Source organism: Ranitomeya imitator, chromosome 2 (genome assembly GCF_032444005.1).
Source record: "Ranitomeya imitator isolate aRanImi1 chromosome 2, aRanImi1.pri, whole genome shotgun sequence".
In the NCBI taxonomy this organism is placed as follows: Eukaryota; Metazoa; Chordata; class Amphibia; order Anura; family Dendrobatidae; genus Ranitomeya; species Ranitomeya imitator.
The window spans coordinates 850,112,934-850,133,985 of record NC_091283.1 but is presented as its reverse complement, the minus strand read 5'-3'; the positions used below and the strand labels follow the sequence as shown (position 1 = coordinate 850,133,985).

Genomic DNA, 21,052 nt, shown 5'->3' with positions numbered 1-21,052 from the left:
AGCGCCAGGGAATAAATGGCGCTATAATAATAAATAATAATAATAATAATAATAATAATATCTATTATCTACCTATCATCTATCTATCATCTATCTATCTATAATCCGTCTATCTATTATGTATCTATTATATATCTATCTATCATCTATCTATTATCTATCTATATCTATTATCCATCTATTATCTATCATCTATTTCTCTCTATTATCTATCATTTATCTATCTATCTATATCTATTATCCATCTATTATCTATCTCTCTATTATCTATCTCTCTATTATCTATCTATTATCTGTCTATTATCTATTATCTATCTATTATCTGTCTATTATCTATCTATTATGTATCTATTATCTGTCTATCATCTATTATCTATCTATTATCTATCTATCTATTATCTGTCTATTATCTATCTATTATGTATCTATTATCTGTCTATTATCTATTATCTATCTATTATCTATCTATTTCTCCGCCTCTTCCTCGACTCTCTCCTCCTCCGCCCAGCTCGCCCGAATACCCGCCCGGCACCGACAGCAGCGAGAGCATCATGGCGCTGAAGCGGATCCACAAGGAACTGAATGATTTGGCCCGCGATCCTTCAGCACAATGTTCTGCAGGTCCAGTTGGAGATGACATGTTTCATTGGCAAGCAACAATTATGGGCCCTAATGACAGTCCATATCAAGGTGGTGTTTTTTTCTTGACGATCCATTTTCCTACAGACTACCCCTTCAAACCTCCCAAGGTTGCGTTTACAACGAGAATCTACCATCCAAATATTAACAGCAATGGCAGCATTTGTCTTGACATACTCAGATCACAGTGGTCCCCAGCTTTAACTATTTCTAAAGTTCTTTTGTCAATTTGTTCACTGTTATGTGACCCAAACCCAGATGACCCTCTAGTGCCAGAGATTGCCCGGATCTACAAAACAGATAGGGAAAAGTACAACAGAATAGCCCGGGAATGGGAAGACTTTAGCTCAGCATCGAACAGAAACATCTCTAGACCGTCAAGTAGTTGCCAGAATACAATTGCCCAAGATGTTTAATTTTATCAAACTGAGCATGTGTTTGAACATGGCTGTCATCTTCACTGTAACTTGGTTATGAGACAACCCCATTCTTCATTTCTTACTGAAGTGGTGAAGATTAGAGCCTTCTGTTTGGGGTAGGGAGGGGAAAGGGTCAGGCAAAATTAAATAATAAGAAAGTAACTCAATCCTCTTATGGTAGGATTCAACAATGTGGATTTACTATGGATATGTTTTTTTGTTTAAGACTTTCATTTACTTTATGCTCATAACTGATGTTTTGGGTGGAGAGTTGGTGTTGAAATTATATAGCTGCAGAAGTAATGTATTTTATGCATGTCAATAAACATGACAGATTAAAATTTAAAAGGTGAAACCCCATTGAATAACAACAAAATAGGATCAAAAGGTTTTTTTTTGTAATTTAAAAAAGCTATAGGCTGGACCACGGTGAGTCATTGGACGTGGTATATCTCGATTTTTCCAAAGCGTTTGATACCGTGCCGCACAAGAGGTTGGTACACAAAATGAGAATGCTTGGTCTGGGGGAAAATGTGTGTAAATGGGTTAGTAACTGGCTTAGAGATAGAAAGCAGAGGGTGGTTATAAATGGTATAGTCTCTAACTGGGTCGCTGTGACCAGTGGGGTACCGCAGGGGTCAATATTGGGACCTGTTCTCTTCAACATATTCATTAATGATCTGGTAGAAGGTTTACACAGTAAAATATCGATATTTGCAGATGATACAAAACTATGTAAAGCAGTTAATACAAGAGAAGATAGTATTCTGCTACAGATGGATCTGGATAAGTTGGAAACTTGGGCTGAAAGGTGGCAGATGAGGTTTAACAATGATAAATGTAAGGTTATACACATGGGAAGAAGGAATCAATATCACCATTACACACTGAACGGGAAACCACTGGGTAAATCTGACAGGGAGAAGGACTTGGGGATCCTAGTTAATGATAAACTTACCTGGAGCAGCCAGTGCCAGGCAGCAGCTGCCAAGGCAAACAGGATCATGGGGTGCATTAAAAGAGGTCTGGATACACATGATGAGAGCATTATACTGCCTCTGTACAAATCCCTAGTTAGACCGCACATGGAGTACTGTGTCCAGTTTTGGGCACCGGTGCTCAGGAAGGATATAATGGAACTAGAGAGAGTACAAAGGAGGACAACAAAATTAATAAAGGGGATGGGAGAACTACAATACCCAGATAGATTAGCGAAATTAGGATTATTTAGTCTAGAAAAAAGACGACTGAGGGGCGATCTAATAACCATGTATAAGTATATAAGGGGACAATACAAATATCTCGCTGAGGATCTGTTTATACCAAGGAAGGTGACGGGCACAAGGGGGCATTCTTTGCGTCTGGAGGAGAGAAGGTTTTTCCACCAACATAGAAGAGGATTCTTTACTGTTAGGGCAGTGAGAATCTGGAATTGCTTGCCTGAGGAGGTGGTGATGGCGAACTCAGTCGAGGGGTTCAAGAGAGGCCTGGATGTCTTCCTGGAGCAGAACAATATTGTATCATACAATTATTAGGTTCTGTAGAAGGACGTAGATCTGGGGATTTATTATGATGGAATAGAGGCTGAACTGGATGGACAAATGTCTTTTTTCGGCCTTACTAACTATGTTACTATGTTACTATGTTACTATCTATTATGTATCTATTATGTATCTAATATCTATCTATTATCTATCTATTAACTATCTATTATGTATCTATTATGTATCTAATATCTATCTATTATCTATCTATTAACTATCTATTATGTATCTATTATGTATCTATTATCTATCTATTAACTATCTATTATGTATCTATTATGTATCTATTATCTATCTATTAACTATCTATTATCTATCTATTATGTATCTACTATCTATCTATCTATCTATTATGTATCTACTATCTATCTATCTATCTATCTATCTATCTATCTATCTATCTATCTATCTATCTATCTATCTATCTATCCATTATCTATCTATCTATCTATCTATTATCTATCTATCTATCTTTCTATATATCTATCTATTATCTATCTATTTTCTGTCTCTCTCTCTCTCGGTCTGATATCTCTCTGACTATTGATCTCTCCTCTTTCTTTTCTCCAGGTCTCTGTTCACACCTGATATTTGCAGTGTTGGGTTCTGGGCAGGGAGCGCTGGGTCAGTTATATGACGGACATCTGAAGGGCAGCAGTGATTATTATGGGCTGTGCGGGTCCATCTTGGGGCTGAGGACATTGCCGGATATAGCGCGGTGCTTCGCATTCATCTGTAATGATCGATCGCATTGTTTGCTCTGGTCGGGCTCCAGATCGCTCCTCCAGCCGCCCCGGGTCGTCAGACTCGTCCTCTTCTCAGGTTCCCGTCTATAATTATTCCACGAAGATCGGAAAAATGGGGAAATAAAAGGAGTCAGGAGATACGCGGTGAACGTGTGGTTAATTGCGGCTTCAGCGCCTGCAGGCGATTAATTGCCTGATGATAACGAGGTGTAATTAAATTACTGCATTGTGTGACAACAACAAGAGATGATCGCTCTCCAAGGACGAGAATCCGCCAGCGGAAACCTCAAACAGAAGGATTCATGAGCTGAATCACTGATTGTGGAAAGAAAAGTCTCCGGCCTGAAGGAGAAAAGAGACAGAAGGATCCAGAGAAGGAGACGGAGAAGAGAAGAGACAGAAGAATCCAGAGATGGAGAAGAGAAGAGACAGAAGAATCCAGAGACGGAGAAGAGAAGAGACAGAAGAATCCAGAGATGGAGAAGAGACAGAAGAATCCAGAGATGGAGAAGAGACAGAAGAATCCAGAGATGGAGAAGAGACAGAAGAATCCAGAGATGGAGAAGAGACAGAAGAATCCAGAGATGGGGAAGAGACAGAAGAATCCAGAGATGGAGAAGAGACAAAAGAATCCAGAGATGGAGAAGAGACAAAAGAATCCAGAGATGGAGAAGAGACAGAAGAATCCAGAGATGGAGAAGAGAAGAGACAGAAGAATCCAGAGATGGAGAAGAGAAGAGACAGAAGAATCCAGAGATGGAGAAGAGACAGAAGAATCCAGAGATGGAGAAGAGAAGAGACAGAAGGATCCAGAGATGGAGAAGAGAAGAGACAAAAGAATCCAGAGATGGAGAAGAGACAGAAGAATCCAGAGATGGAGAAGAGACAGAAGAATCCAGAGATGGGGAAGAGACAGAAGAATCCAGAGATGGAGAAGAGACAAAAGAATCCAGAGATGGAGAAGAGACAGAAGAATCCAGAGATGGAGAAGAGAAGAGACAGAAGAATCCAGAGATGGAGAAGAGAAGAGACAGAAGGATCCAGAGATGGAGAAGAGAAGAGACAAAATAATCCAGAGATGGAGAAGAGAAGAGACAGAAGGATCCAGAGATGGAGAAGAGAAGAGACAAAAGAATCCAAAGATGGAGAAGAGAAGAGACAGAAGGATCCAGAGATGGAGAAGAGAAGAGACAGAAGGATCCAGAGATGGAGAAGAGAAGAGACAGAAGGATCCAGAGATGGAGAAAAGAAGAGGCAGAAGGATCCAGAGATGGAGAAGAGAAGAGACAGAAGAATCCAGAGATGGAGAAGAGAAGAGACAGAAGGATCCAGAGATGGAGAAGAGAAGAGACAGAAGGATCCAGAGATGGAGAAGAGAAGAGGCAGAAGGATCCAGAGATGGCGAAGAGAAGAGACAGAAGAATCCAGAGATGGAGAAGAGAAGAAACAGAAGGAGACGGAAAAGAGACAGAAGAATCCAGAGACGGAGAAGAGACAGAAGAATCCAGAGATGGAGAAGAGAAGAGACAGAAGGAGACGGAGAAGAGACAGAAGAATCCAGAGATGGAGAAGAGAAGAGACAGAAGAATCCAGAGATGGAGAAATGAAGAGACAGAAGGAGACGGAGAAGAGACAGAAGAATCCAGAGACGGAGAAGAGAAGAGACAGAAGAATACAGAGATGGAGAAGAGAAGAGACAGAAGAATCCAGAGATGGAGAAGAGAAGAGACAGAAGGATCCAGAGATAGAGAAGAGAAGAGACAGAAGGATCCAGAGATGGAGAAGAGAAGAGACAGAAGGATCCAGAGATGGAGAAGAGAAGAGACAAAAGAATCCAGAGATGGAGAAGAGAAGAGACAGAAGGATCCAGAGATGGAGAAGAGAAGAGACAGAAGGATCCAGAGATGGAGAAGAGAAGAGACAAAATAATCCAAAGATGGAGAAGAGAAGAGACAGAAGGATCCAGAGATGGAGAAGAGAAGAGACAGAAGGATCCAGAGATGGAGAAGAGACAGAAGAATCCAGAGATGGAGAAGAGAAGAGACAGAAAGATCCAGAGATGGAGAAGAGAAGAGACAGAAGGATCCAGAGATGGAGAAGAGAAGAGACAGAAGGATCCAGAGATGGAGAAGAGAAGAGACAGAAGAATCCAGAGATGGAGAAGAGAAGAAACAGAAGGAGACGGAAAAGAGACAGAAGAATCCAGAGACGGAGAAGAGACAGAAGAATCCAGAGATGGAGAAGAGAAGAGACAGAAGGAGACGGAGAAGAGACAGAAGAATCCAGAGACGGAGAAGAGAAGAGACAGAAGGATCCAGAGATGGAGAAGAGAAGAGACAGAAGGATCCAGAGACGGAGAAGAGAAGAGACAGAAGGATCCAGAGACGGAGAAGAGAAGAGACAGAAGAATCCAGAGACGGAGAAGAGAAGAGACAGAAGGATCCAGACATGGAGAAGAGAAGAGACAGAAGGATCCAGAGACGGAGAAGAGAAGAGACAGAAGGAGACGGAGAAGAGACAGAAGGATCCAGAGATGGAGAAGAGAAGAGACAGAAGAATCCAGAGATGGAGAAGAGAAGAGACAGAAGGAGACGGAGAAGAGACAGAAGAATCCAGAGACGGAGAAGAGAAGAGACAGAAGAATCCAGAGATGGAGAATAGAAGAGACAGAAGGAGACGGAGAAGAGACAGAAGAATCCAGAGACGGAGAAGAGAAGAGACAGAAGGATCCAGAGATGGAGAAGAGAAGAGACAGAAGGAGACGGAGAAGAGACAGAAGAATCCAGAGATGGAGAAGAAAAGAGACAGAAGAATCCAGAGATGGAGAAGAGAAGAGACAGAAGAATCCAGAGATGGAGAAGAAAAGAGACAGAAGAATCCAGAGATGGAGAAGAGAAAAGACAGAAGGATCCAGAGACGGAGAAGAGAGAGAAGGATCCGGAGGGGAAGGAAAGAAGAGACAGAAGGATCCAGAAACGGATAAGAGACATAAGGATCAAGAGGTGAAGAGGAGAGACAGAAGGAGACAGAGAAGAGACAGAAGGATCCAGAGATGGAGAACAGAAGAGACAGAAGGAGACGGAGAAGAGACAGAAGGATCCAGAGATGGAGAAGAGAAGAGACAGAAGGATCCAGAGATGGAGAAGAGAAGAGACAGAAGGATCCAGAGATGGAGAAGAGAAGAGACAAAAGAATCCAGAGATGGAGAAGAGAAGAGACAGAAGGATCCAGAGATGGAGAAGAGAAGAGACAGAAGAATCCAGAGATGGAGAAGAGAAGAAACAGAAGGAGACGGAAAAGAGACAGAAGAATCCAGAGACGGAGAAGAGAAGAGACAGAAGAATCCAGAGATGGAGAAGAGAAGAGACAGAAGGAGATGGAGAAGAGACAGAAGAATCCAGAGACGGAGAAGAGAAGAGACAGAAGAATCCAGAGATGGAGAAGAGAAGAGACAGAAGAATCCAGAGATGGAGAAGAGAAGAGACAGAAGGATCCAGAGATGGAGAAGAGAAGAGACAGAAGGATCCAGAGACGGAGAAGAGAGAGAAGGATCCGGAGGGGAAGGAAAGAAGAGACAGAAGAATCCAGAAACGGATAAGAGACATAAGGATCAAGAGGTGAAGAGGAGAGACAGAAGGAGACAGAGAAGAGACAGAAGGATCCAGAGATGGAGAACAGAAGAGACAGAAGGAGACGGAGAAGAGACAGAAGGATCCAGAGATGGAGAAGAGAAGAGACAGAAGGATCCAGAGATGGAGAAGAGAAGAGACAGAAGGATCCAGAGATGGAGAAGAGAAGAGACAGAAGGATCCAGAGATGGAGAAGAGAAGAGACAAAAGAATCCAGAGATGGAGAAGAGAAGAGACAGAAGGATTCAGAGATGGAGAAGAGAAGAGACAGAAGGATCCAGAGACGGAGAAGAGAAGAAACAGAAGAATCCAGAGATGGAGAAGAGAAGAAACAGAAGGAGACGGAAAAGAGACAGAAGAATCCAGAGACGGAGAAGAGAAGAGACAGAAGGATCCAGAGATGGAGAAGAGTAGAGACAGAAGGAGACGGAGATGGAGAAGAGAAGAGACATAAGGATCCAGAGATGGAGAAGAGAAGAGACAGAAGAATCCAGAGACGGAGAAGAGAAGAGACAGAAGGATCCAGAGACGGAGAAGAGAAGAGACAGAAGGATCCAGAAACGAAGAAAAGAAGAGACAGAAGGATCCAGAAACGAAGAAAAGAAGAGACAGAAGGATCCAGAAATGAAGAAAAGAAGAGACAGAAGGATCCAGAGATAAAGGAGAAAAGAGACAGAAGGATTCAGGGAAGAAGAGAAGAGACAGAAGGATCCCGAGACGACGGAGAAAAGAGACAAAAGGATCCAGAGACGAAGCAGAAAAGAAACTGAAAGATCCAGAGACGAAGAAGAGACAGAGAAAAGTAGAGGCACAACGATCCAGAGACAAAGGAAAAAAAAGACAGAAAGATGCAGAGATGGAGAAGAGCGAGAAAAGGAACAGCAGGAAATAAATAAGAAGGAAACATGCTGGAGCCCCACCGACATGGACAGATCAGATTCATCCCTCAGCAGGTGTCACAGAAAAAGTATCAAATTGTCTCACAATTATAAGGATTGTATACAAAATAATCTCCCCCACATTTACATCTACAGAAGTGATCACAATAATCTATAATCTCCATATTTATATTATTATTATTTATTGCTATATCGCCATTTATTCCATGGCGCTTTACATGTGAGGAGGGGTATCTATATATATAATTGTCTAAGGGTTTTTCCGTCTGTCTGTCTGTCCTGGAAATCCCGCGTCTCTGATTGGTCGAGGCCGCCAGGCCTCGACCAATCAGCAACGAGCACAGTATCGACATAGATGTCATAATGGTTGCCTCGACCAATCAGCGACGGGCACAGTCTGCCGCGAATTCTGGAATCATCATTGTCCGTATACTACGGGGACATGCATATTCTAGAATACCCGATGCGTTAGAATCGGGCCACAATCTAGTACATAATAAAAACAAGTACAATAATCTTGAACAATACAGGTCATAACTGGTGGAGGAGGAAAGAGGACCCTGCCCGCGAGGGCTCACAATCTACAAGGGATGGGTGAGAATACAGGAGGAGAGAGGACCCTGCCTGCGAGTGCTCACAATCTACAAGGGATGGGTGAGGATACAGGAGGAGAGAGGACCCTGCCCGTGAGGGCTCACAATCTACAAGGGATGGGTGAGGATACAGGAGGAGAGAGGACCCTGCCCGCGAGGGCTCACAATCTACAAGGGATGGGGGAGGATACAGGAGGAGAGAGGACCCTGCCCGTGAGGGCTCACAATCTACAAGAGATGGGTGAGGATGCAGGAGGAGAGAGAACCCTGCCCGCGAGGGCTCACAATCTACAAGGGATGGGTGAGAATACAGGAGGAGAGGACCCTGCCCGCGAGGGCTCACAATCTACAAGGGATGGGTGAGGGTACAGGAGGAGAGAGAACCCTGCCCGCGAGGGCTCACAATCTACAAGGGATGGGTGAGGATACAGGAGGAGAGAGGACCCTGCCCGTGAGGGCTCACAATCTACAAGGGATGGGTGAGGATACAGTAGGTGAGGATAGAGCTGGTCGTACAGCGGTTTGGTCGATCGGTGGTTACTGCAGGTTGTAGGCTTGTCGGAAGAGGTGGGTCTTCAGGTTCTTTTTGAAGGTTTCGATGGTAGGTGAGAGTCTGATGTGTTGTGGTAGAGGGTTCCAGAGTAGGGGTGATGTGCGAGAGAAATCTTGTATGCGATTGTGGGAAGAGGAGATAAGAGGGGAGTAGAGAAGGAGATCTTGTGAGGATCGGAGGTTGTGTGCAGGAAAGTACCGGGAGACGAGGTCACTGATGTATGGAGGAGACAGGTTGCGGATGGCTTTGTACGTCATGGTTAGGGTTTTGTACTGGAGTCTCTGGGTAATGGGGAGCCAGTGAAGGGATTGACAGAGGAGAGAGGCCGGGGAATAGCGGGGGGACAGGTAGATTAGTCGGGCAGCAGAGTTTAGAATAGATTGGAGAGGTGCGAGAGTGTTAGAGGGGAGTCCAGAGAGTAGGAGGTTACAGTAGTCAAGGCGATAGATGATGAGGGCATGGACTAGGGTTTTTGCAGATTCTTGGTTGAGGAATGAACGGATTCATGAAATATTTTTTAGTTGAAGGTGGCAGGAAGTGAAAAGGGCTTGGATATGTGGTTTGAAGGAGAGATCGGCGTCAAGGATTACCCAAGAGGAAGCGAGCTTGTGGGACTGGGGAGAGTGGCCAGCCACGCACTGTAATGGATAGGTTCATTGGGGAGGGTCGCGTGAGATGAGGGACAAATAATCTACAATCTCCACACTTATATCTACAGATGTGATCACAATAATCTATAATCTCCATATTTATATCTACAGATGTGATCACAATAATCTATAATCTCCATATCTATATATCTACAGACGTGATCACAATAATCTATAATCTCCATATTTATATCTACAGACGTGATCACAATAATATATAATCTCCACATTTATATCTACAGACGTGATCACAATAATCTATAATCTCCATATTTATATCTACAGACGTGATCACAATAATCTATAATCTCCATATTTATATCTACAGACGTGATCACAATAATATATAATCTCCACATTTATATCTACAGACGTGATCACAATAATCTATAATCTATTTATATCTACAGACGTGATCACAATAATCTATAATCTATTTATATCTACAGACGTGATCACAATAATCTATAATCTCCACATTTATATCTACAGACGTGATCACAATAATATATAATCTCCACATTTATATCTACAGACGTGATCACAATAATCTATAATCTCCACATTTATATCTACAGACGTGATCACAATAATCTATAATCTCCACATTTATATCTACAGACGTGATCACAATAATATATAATCTCCACATTTATATCTACAGACGTGATCACAATAATCTATAATCTCCACATTTATATCTACAGACGTGATCACAATAATCTATAATCTCCACATTTATATCTACAGACGTGATAACAATAATCTATAATCTCCCATATTTATATCTACAGACGTGATCACAATAATCTATAATCTCCATATTTATATCTATAGACGTGATCACAATAATCTATAATCTCCATATTTATATCTATAGACGTGATCACAATAATCTATAATCTCCATATTTATATCTACAGACGTGATCACAATAATCTATAATCTCCCATATTTATATCTACAGACGTGATCACAGTAATCTATAATCTCTATATTTATATCTACAGACGTGATCACAATAATCTATAATCTCCATATTTAAATCTACAGACGTGATCACAATAATCTATAATCTCCATATTTATATCTACAGACGTGATCACAATAATCTATAATCTCCATATTTCTATCTACAGACGTGATCACAATAATCTATAATCTCCACATTTATATCTACAGACGTGATCACAATAATCTATAATCTCTATATTTATATCTACAGACGTGATCACAATAATCTATAATCTCCATATTTCTATCTACAGACGTGATCACAATAATCTATAATCTCCACATTTATATCTACAGACGTGATCACAATAATCTATAATCTCCCATATTTATATCTACAGACGTGATCACAATAATCTATAATCTCCACATTTATATCTACAGACGTGATCACAATAATCTATAATCTCCACATTTATATCTACAGACGTGATCACAATAATCTATAATCTCCACATTTATATCTACAGACGTGATCACAATAATCTATAATCTCCATATTTATATCTATAGACGTGATCACAATAATCTATAATCTATTTATATCTACAGACGTGATCACAATAATCTATCATCTCCATATTTCTATCTACAGACGTGATCACAATAATCTACAATCTCCATATTTCTATCTACAGACGTGATCACAATAATCTATAATCTCCATATTTATATCTACAGACGTGATCACAATAATCTACAATCTCCATATTTCTATCTACAGACGTGATCACAATAATCTACAATCTCCATATTTATATCTGCAGACGTGATCACAATAATCTACAATCTCCATATTTATATCTACAGACGTGATCACAATAATCTATAATCTCTATATTTATATCTACAGATGTGATCACAATAATCTATAATCTCCATATTTATATCTACAGACGTGATCACAATAATCTATAATCTCTATATTTATATCTACAGACGTGATCACAATAATCTATAATCTCCCATATTTATATCTACAGACGTGATCACAGTAATCAATAATCTCCCATATTTATATCTACAGACGTGATCAGAGTAATCTATAATCTCCATATTTATATCTACAGACGTGATCACAATAATCTACAATCTCCATATTTATATCTACAGACGTGATCACAATAATCTATAATCTCCATATTTATATCTACAGATGTGATCACAATAAACTATAATCTCCATATTTATATCTACAGACGTGATCACAATAATCTATAATCTCCATATTTATATCTATAGACGTGATCACAATAATCTATAATCTCCATATTTATATCTATAGACGTGATCACAATAATCTATAATCTCCATATTTATATCTACAGACGTGATCACAATAATCTATAATCTCCATATTTATATCTACAGATGTGATCACAATAATCTATAATCTCCATATTTATATCTACAGACGTGATCACAATAATCTATAATCTCCCATATTTATATCTATAGACGTGATCACAATAATCTATAATCTCCATATTTATATCTATAGACGTGATCACAATAATCTATAATCTCCATATTTATATCTACAGACGTGATCACAATAATCTATAATCTCCATATTTATATCTACAGATGTGATCACAATAATCTATAATCTCCATATTTATATCTACAGACGTGATCACAATAATCTATAATCTCCATATTTATATCTATAGACGTGATCACAATAATCTATAATCTCCATATTTATATCTATAGACGTGATCACAATAATCTATAATCTCCATATTTATATCTACAGACGTGATCACAATAATCTATAATCTCCATATTTATATCTACAGATGTGATCACAATAATCTATAATCTCCATATTTATATCTACAGACGTGATCACAATAATCTATAATCTCCATATTTATATCTATAGACGTGATCACAATAATCTATAATCTCCATATTTATATCTATAGACGTGATCACAATAATCTATAATCTCCATATTTATATCTACAGACGTGATCACAATAATCTATAATCTCCATATTTATATCTACAGATGTGATCACAATAATCTATAATCTCCATATTTATATCTACAGATGTGATCACAATAAACTATAATCTCCATATTTATATCTACAGACGTGATCACAATAATCTATAATCTCCATATTTATATCTATAGACGTGATCACAATAATCTATAATCTCCATATTTATATCTATAGACGTGATCACAATAATCTATAATCTCCATATTTATATCTACAGACGTGATCACAATAATCTATAATCTCCATATTTATATCTACAGATGTGATCACAATAATCTATAATCTCCATATTTATATCTACAGACGTGATCACAATAATCTATAATCTCCATATTTATATCTACAGATGTGATCACAATAATGTACAATCTCCATATTTATATCTACAGACGTGATCACAATAATCTCTAATCTCCATATTTATATCTATAGACGTGATCACAATAATCTATAATCTCCATATTTATATCTACAGACGTGATCACAATAATCTATAATCTCCATATTTATATCTACAGACGTGATCACAATAATCTACAATCTCCATATTTATATCTACAGACGTGATCACAATAATCTACAATCTCCATATTTATATCTACAGACGTGATCACAATAATCTATAATCTCCATATTTATATCTATAGACGTGATCACAATAATCTATAATCTCCATATTTACATCTACAGACGTGATCACAATAATCTATAATCTCCATATTTACATCTACAGACGTGATCACAATAATCTATAATCTCCATATTTATATCTACAGACGTGATCACAATAATCTCTAATCTCCATATTTATATCTATAGATGTGATCACAATAATCTATAATCTCCATATTTATATCTATAGACGTGATCACAATAATCTATAATCTCCATATTTATATCTATAGACGTGATCACAATAATCTATAATCTCCATATTTATATCTATAGACGTGATCACAATAATCTATAATCTCTATATTTATATCTACAGACGTGATCACAATAATCTACAATCTCCATATTTATATCTACAGACGTGATCACAATAATCTATAATCTCCATATTTATATCTACAGACGTGATCACAATAATCTATAATCTCCATATTTATATCTACAGACGTGATCACAATAATCTATAATCTCCATATTTATATCTACAGACGTGATCACAATAATCTACAATCTCCATATTTATATCTACAGACGTGATCACAATAATCTACAATCTCCATATTTATATCTACAGACGTGATCACAATAATCTATAATCTCCATATTTATATCTACAGACGTGATCACAATAATCTATAATCTCCATATTTATATCTACAGACGTGATCACAATAATCTATAATCTCCATATTTATATCTATAGACGTGATCACAATAATCTATAATCTCCACATTTATATCTACAGACGTGATCACAATAATCTATAATCTCCACATTTATATCTACAGACGTGATCACAATAATCTATAATCTCCATATTTATATCTACAGATGTGATCACAATAATCTACAATCTCCATATTTATATCTACAGATGTGATCACAATAATCTACAATCTCTATATTTATATCTACAGACGTGATCACAATAATCTATAATCTCCATATTTATATCTACAGACGTGATCACAATAATCTATAATCTCCATATTTATATCTACAGATGTGATCACAATAATCTATAATCTCCACATTTATATCTACAGACGTGATCACAATAATCTATAATCTCTATATTTATATCTACAGATGTGATCACAATAATCTACAATCTCCATATTTATATCTACAGACGTGATCACAATAATCTACAATCTCCATATTTATATCTACAGATGTGATCACAATAATCTACAATCTCTATATTTATATCTACAGACGTGATCACAATAATCTATAATCTCTATATTTATATCTACAGACGTGATCACAATAATCTATAATCTCTATATTTATATCTACAGATGTGATCACAATAATCTACAATCTCCATATTTATATCTACAGACGTGATCACAATAATCTATAATCTCCACATTTGTATCTACAGACGTGATCACAATAATCTATAATCTCTATATTTATATCTACAGATGTGATCACAATAATCTACAATCTCCATATTTATATCTACAGACGTGATCACAATAATCTATAATCTCCATATTTATATCTACAGACGTGATCACAATAATCTATAATCTCCATATTTATATCTACAGACGTGATCACAATAATCTATAATCTCCATATTTATATCTACAGACGTGATCACAATAATCTATAATCTCCATATTTATATCTACAGACGTGATCACAATAATCTATAATCTCCATATTTATATCTACAGACGTGATCACAGTAATCTATAATCTCCATATTTATATCTACAGACGTGATCACAATAATCTACAATCTCCATATTTATATCTACAGACGTGATCACAATAATCTGTAATCTCCACATTTATATCTACAGACGTGATCACAATAATCTATAATCTCCATATTTATATCTACAGATGTGATCACAATAATCTACAATCTCCATATTTATATCTACAGACGTGATCACAATAATCTATAATCTCCATATTTATATCTATAGACGTGATCACAATAATCTATAATCTCTATATTTATATCTACAGACGTGATCACAATAATCTATAATCTCTATATTTATATCTACAGACGTGATCACAATAATCTATAATCTCTATATTTATATCTACAGACGTGATCACAATAATCTATAATCTCCATATTTATATCTACAGACGTGATCACAATAATCTATAATCTCTATATTTATATCTACAGATGTGATCACAATAATCTACAATCTCCATATTTATATCTACAGACGTGATCACAATAATCTATAATCTCCACATTTATATCTACAGACGTGATCACAATAATCTATAATCTCTATATTTATATCTACAGATGTGATCACAATAATCTACAATCTCCATATTTATATCTACAGACGTGATCACAATAATCTATAATCTCCATATTTATATCTACAGACGTGATCACAATAATCTATAATCTCCATATTTATATCTACAGACGTGATCACAATAATCTATAATCTCCATATTTATATCTACAGACGTGATCACAATAATCTATAATCTCCATATTTATATCTACAGAAGTGATCACAATAATCTATAATCTCCATATTTATATCTACAGACGTGATCACAGTAATCTATAATCTCCATATTTATATCTACAGACGTGATCACAATAATCTACAATCTCCATATTTATATCTACAGACGTGATCACAATAATCTGTAATCTCCACATTTATATCTACAGACGTGATCACAATAATCTACAATCTCCACATTTATATCTACAGACGTGATCACAATAATCTATAATCTCCATATTTATATCTACAGACGTGATCACAATAATCTACAATCTCCATATTTATATCTACAGACGTGATCACAATAATCTGTAATCTCCATATTTATATCTACAGACGTGATCACAATAATCTATATTCTCCATATTTATATCTACAGACGTGATCACAATAATCTATAATCTCCATATTTATATCTACAGACGTGATCACAATAATCTATAATCTCCATATTTATATCTACAGATGTGATCACAATAATCTATAATCTCCATATTTATATCTAGAGACGTGATCACAATAATCTATAATCTCCATATTTATATCTACAGACGTGATCACAATAATCTATAATCTCCATATTTATATCTACAGACGTGATCTCAATAATCTATAATCTCCATATTTATATCTACAGACGTGATCACAATAATCTATAATCTCCATATTTATATCTACAGACGTGATCACAATAATCTATAATCTCCATATTTATATCTACAGACGTGATCACAGTAATCTATAATCTCTATATTTATATCTACAGACGTGATCACAATAATCTATAATCTCCATATTTATATCTACAGACGTGATCACAATAATCTATAATCTCTATATTTATATCTACAGACGTGATCACAATAATCTATAATCTCTATATTTATATCTACAGACGTGATCACAATAATCTATAATCTCTATATTTATATCTACAGACGTGATCACAATAATCTATAATCTCCATATTTATATCTACAGACGTGATCACAGTAATCTATAATCTCTATATTTATATCTACAGACGTGATCACAATAATCTATAATCTCCATATTTATATCTACAGACGTGATCACAATAATCTATAATCTCTATATTTATATCTACAGACGTGATCACAATAATCTATAATCTCCATATTTATATCTACATATGTGATCACAATAATCTATAATCTCCACATTTATATCTACAGACGTGATCACAATAATCTATAATCTCTATATTTATATTTACAGACGCACGTGATCACAATAATCTATCATCTCCATATTTATATCTACAGACGTGATCACAATAATCTATAATCTCCATATTTATATCTACAGACGTGATCACAATAATCTATAATCTCCATATTTATATCTATAGACGTGATCACAATAATCTATAATCTCCATATTTATATCTACAGACGTGATCACAATAATCTCTAATCTCTATATTTATATCTACAGACGTGATCACAATAATCTATAATCTCTATATTTATATCTACAGACGTGATCACAATAATCTATAATCTCCACATTTATATCTACAGACGTGATCACAATAATCTATAATCTCTATATTTATATCTACAGACGTGATCACAATAATCTATAATCTCCATATTTATATCTACATATGTGATCACAATAATCTATAATCTCCACATTTATATCTACAGACGTGATCACAATAATCTATAATCTCTATATTTATATTTACAGACGCACGTGATCACAATAATCTATCATCTCCATATTTATATCTACAGACGTGATCACAATAATCTATAATCTCCATATTTATATCTACAGACGTGATCACAATAATCTATAATCTCCATATTTATATCTATAGACGTGATCACAATAATCTATAATCTCCATATTTATATCTACAGACGTGATCACAATAATCTCTAATCTCTATATTTATATCTACAGACGTGATCACAATAATCTATAATCTCTATATTTATATCTACAGACGTGATCACAATAATCTATAATCTCCACATTTATATCTACAGACGTGATCACAATAATCTATAATCTCTATATTTATATCTACAGACGTGATCACAATAATCTATAATCTCCCTCATTTTCACATCTAGAGATATAAATAAATGAGATGGAATTATTTTGTATTTTTTGCTGTGCGGCTGCTGCTTTGTACTGTGACGTTGTCGTCCTCTGCTGCGCTCTCCTGCTGTTACATTGATTTCTGTGATTTATGTTTTGTTTTTTTGCTCTTTTATATCTTTATTATTCAGTATTTGCGCTCAGTGATCGCTGTGTAATGTCCGGCACAGTTTGGGTTTATGCCTCAATACGATCTCAGTGTTGTGGATTTCTTTTGGATTTTAATTCTTTTGATGGAGAATTGATTTCTGCTTTGCAGTAGAATGTATGGACTCTATGTCCTGTGATTTCTGGACTGGATATTGTGCTGCTTCTTTCTCCTCCTTTTGTTTTTCGGTTTCTTTGAGTATTTGAAGCTTCCGATTCTTCACTTCTAGTAAGCTCCTTTTTTCTCAGCTCCTTTTTCTTGGCTCCTTTTTCTCGGCTTCTTTTTCTCAGCTGCTTTTTCTCGGCTCCTCTTTCTCGGCTCCTTTTTTGGCTCTTTTTTCTCGGTTGCTTTTTCTCAGCTGCTTTCTCTCTGCTCCTTTTTTCGGCTCCTTTTTCTCGGCTGTTTCTGTCAGCTCCTTTTTATCGGCTCCTTTTTCTCATCTCCTTTTTCTCTGCTCCTTTTTTTGGCTTTTTCTCGGCTGCTTTTTCTCGGTTCCTTTTTCTCTGCTCCTTTTTCTTGGTTCCTTTTTTCGGCTCCTTTTTTTTTGGCTGCTTTTTCTCAGCTCCCTTTTCTCGGCTCCTTTTTCTCAGCTCCTTTTTCTTGGCTGCTTTCTCTCTGCTCCTTTTTCTCGGCTCCTTTTTCTTGTCTCCTTTTCTCAGCTCCTTTTTCTCTGCTGCTTTTTCTCGGCTCCCTTTTCGGCTCTTTTTTCTTGGCTCCTTTTTCTCGACTCCTTTTTTTCAGCTGCTTTCTCTCTGCTCCTTTTTCTCGCCTCTCTTTTCTCAGCTCCTTTTTTCGGCTCCTTTTTCTCGGCTGCTTTTTCTCTGCTCCTTTTTCTCTGTTCCTTTTTTCGGCTCCTTTTTTGGCTGATTTTTCTCTGCTCCTTTTAGGCCATGTTCACACAATGCGTTTTTTAATGCGGAACGGCCGCGATTTTCCCGCTGCGGGTCCGCAGCTGTTTTCCATGCAGGGTACAGTACAATGTACCCTATGGAAAACAGGAACTGCTGTGCCCACATTGCGGAAAATCGCGAAAAAAGCCACGCTGAATAGCTGCGGTAAAAAAGAAGTACCATGTCACTTCTTTTTGCGGAACTGCAGCGGTTCTGCACCCATAGACCTCCATTGTGAGGTCAAACCCGCAGTAAAACCCGCAGACGAAAAAAATATCTGCGGGATTTCTGCGGTTTGTGGTGCAGAACCGCTGCAGCAGGAAGTGCGTGGGCGGAGTGTGGCTGCCCCCCCGTGCTCCAATCCCACCCCCCCATGCTCCGATGCCACCCCCCATGCTCCGACGCCCCCCCCCCCCCCCCCGTGCCCTCATCTCCCCCCCTTATACTTACCGGGCCTCCCGGTGTCCGTCCGGCCGTCTTCTCCCTGGGCGCCGCCATCTTCCAAAATGGCGGGCGCATGCGCAGTGCGCCCGCCGAATCTGCCGGCTGGCAGATTCGTACCAGGCACATTTTGATCACTGTGATAACCTCACAGTGATCAAAATAAAAAAAAGGTAAAGGCCCCCCCCTTTATCACCCCCATAGGTAGTAACAATAATAAAATAAAGATTTTTTTTTTTCTCCCACTACAGTTAGAACTAGGGTTAGGGTTAGGGGTAGGGTTAGGGTATTTTCAGCCATTTTAACCCGAAAAAAACTTCCTAGAAAACACACAGAAACTGCACTAAAAACCGCATCAAAAACCGCATCAAAAACCGCATCAAAAAGCACCAAAAAACGCACCTGCGTTTTCTGCCAAGAGCTGCGGTTTTTAGTGCAGAAAAAACAGCAGGGAAATCAGGAACGTGTGAACACGGCCTTACACATCTGCTGGGCAGTAAGGTGTGTGAAAAGGCGACAGAATTACTGTAGTTTCTTCTGCACATGAAGATTCTTCTCTGGATATTTTTAATAATATTTGATGCGCTTTTTATTTACTGTCATTCTGCACAATCGATATTTAGAAACTGTTTAATAAATTCTGAAGTACAATCAGTTTTCCTGCTGCGTGTGGACCCCAGAAATGCTGCACAGCCCGACGTTTGTACACTGATGTGTTCATGTGTTCGCGGAGCTTAGAGCAATAAAAAATAAGTATAAAAACTCAAAAGAATAAAAAAGGGACAAGAGAAGAGACCCCTGTGTCGTTACATGCAGACACCTAATATTGTGAGTGCAGGATACTGGAGAGACCCCCGGGCGGAGACCCTCCTCGCCATCAGACTCGGGGTCTTTCATGAGTTTTGGTGTTTTATTTCTTTGCTCTTTTAATTCATAGAAAATCTGAAAACAAATAATAAATATAATAACTGTTGCATTTTCCAGTAAATAAAGAAAACGCATCAAATACCAGAAATGTTCCAAAAAGCTGAATAAGAAATCGGACGGGTAACAAACAGTTTGATGTTTTATTCAGAATTTTCTGTTTTCTTCTAGTGATGAGCGAATATACTCGTTACTCGGGATTTCCCAGCATGCTCGGGGGTCCTCCGAGTATTTTTTAGTGCTCGGAGATTTACTGTAGTTTTTCTTGCCGCAGCTGAATGATTTACATCTGTTAGCCAGCTTGATTACATGTGGGGGTTGCCTGGATACTAGGGAACCCCCACATGTAATCAAGCTGGCTAAGAAATGTAAAGCATCCAGCTGAGGTGAGGAAAACTAATCTCCTAGCTCTAAAAAATACTCAGAGGACCCCCGAGCATGCTGGGAAATCCCGAGTAACGAGTATATTCGCTCATCACTATTTTCTTCTCCTTCTTTCCATTAAATTTCACTTCTGTGATTTTCCCGTCAGCACTTTGGAGTTGTCTTATTTCTGCTCTTTCAGGCTGATTCGCTCCTGTCAGCTTGTAAATCCTGCGGCAGATTAGCGCCCTCCCCCC

At 37.6% G+C, this 21,052-nt stretch overlaps 1 protein-coding gene and 1 pseudogene across 1 annotated transcript; both read left to right on the top strand.

The window, feature by feature from the left end:
- The first annotated feature begins 471 nt into the window (after positions 1-471).
- Positions 472-1,055, top strand: LOC138666893 (ubiquitin-conjugating enzyme E2 D2 pseudogene; annotated as a pseudogene).
- Positions 1,056-7,228: 6,173 nt separating this feature from the next.
- Positions 7,229-7,747, top strand: LOC138666892 (uncharacterized). Its single transcript, XM_069755072.1, has one exon. The coding sequence runs from the start codon at positions 7,229-7,231 to the stop codon at positions 7,745-7,747; it is 519 nt and encodes a 172-aa protein (XP_069611173.1).
- The last annotated feature ends 13,305 nt before the right edge of the window (positions 7,748-21,052 follow it).

Bases quoted from the DNA above. Each gene is read 5' to 3' on its own strand.
- LOC138666892 (XM_069755072.1), top strand. From the start codon at position 7,229: ATGGAGAAGAGAAGAGACAGAAGGATCCAGAGACGGAGAAGAGAAGAA.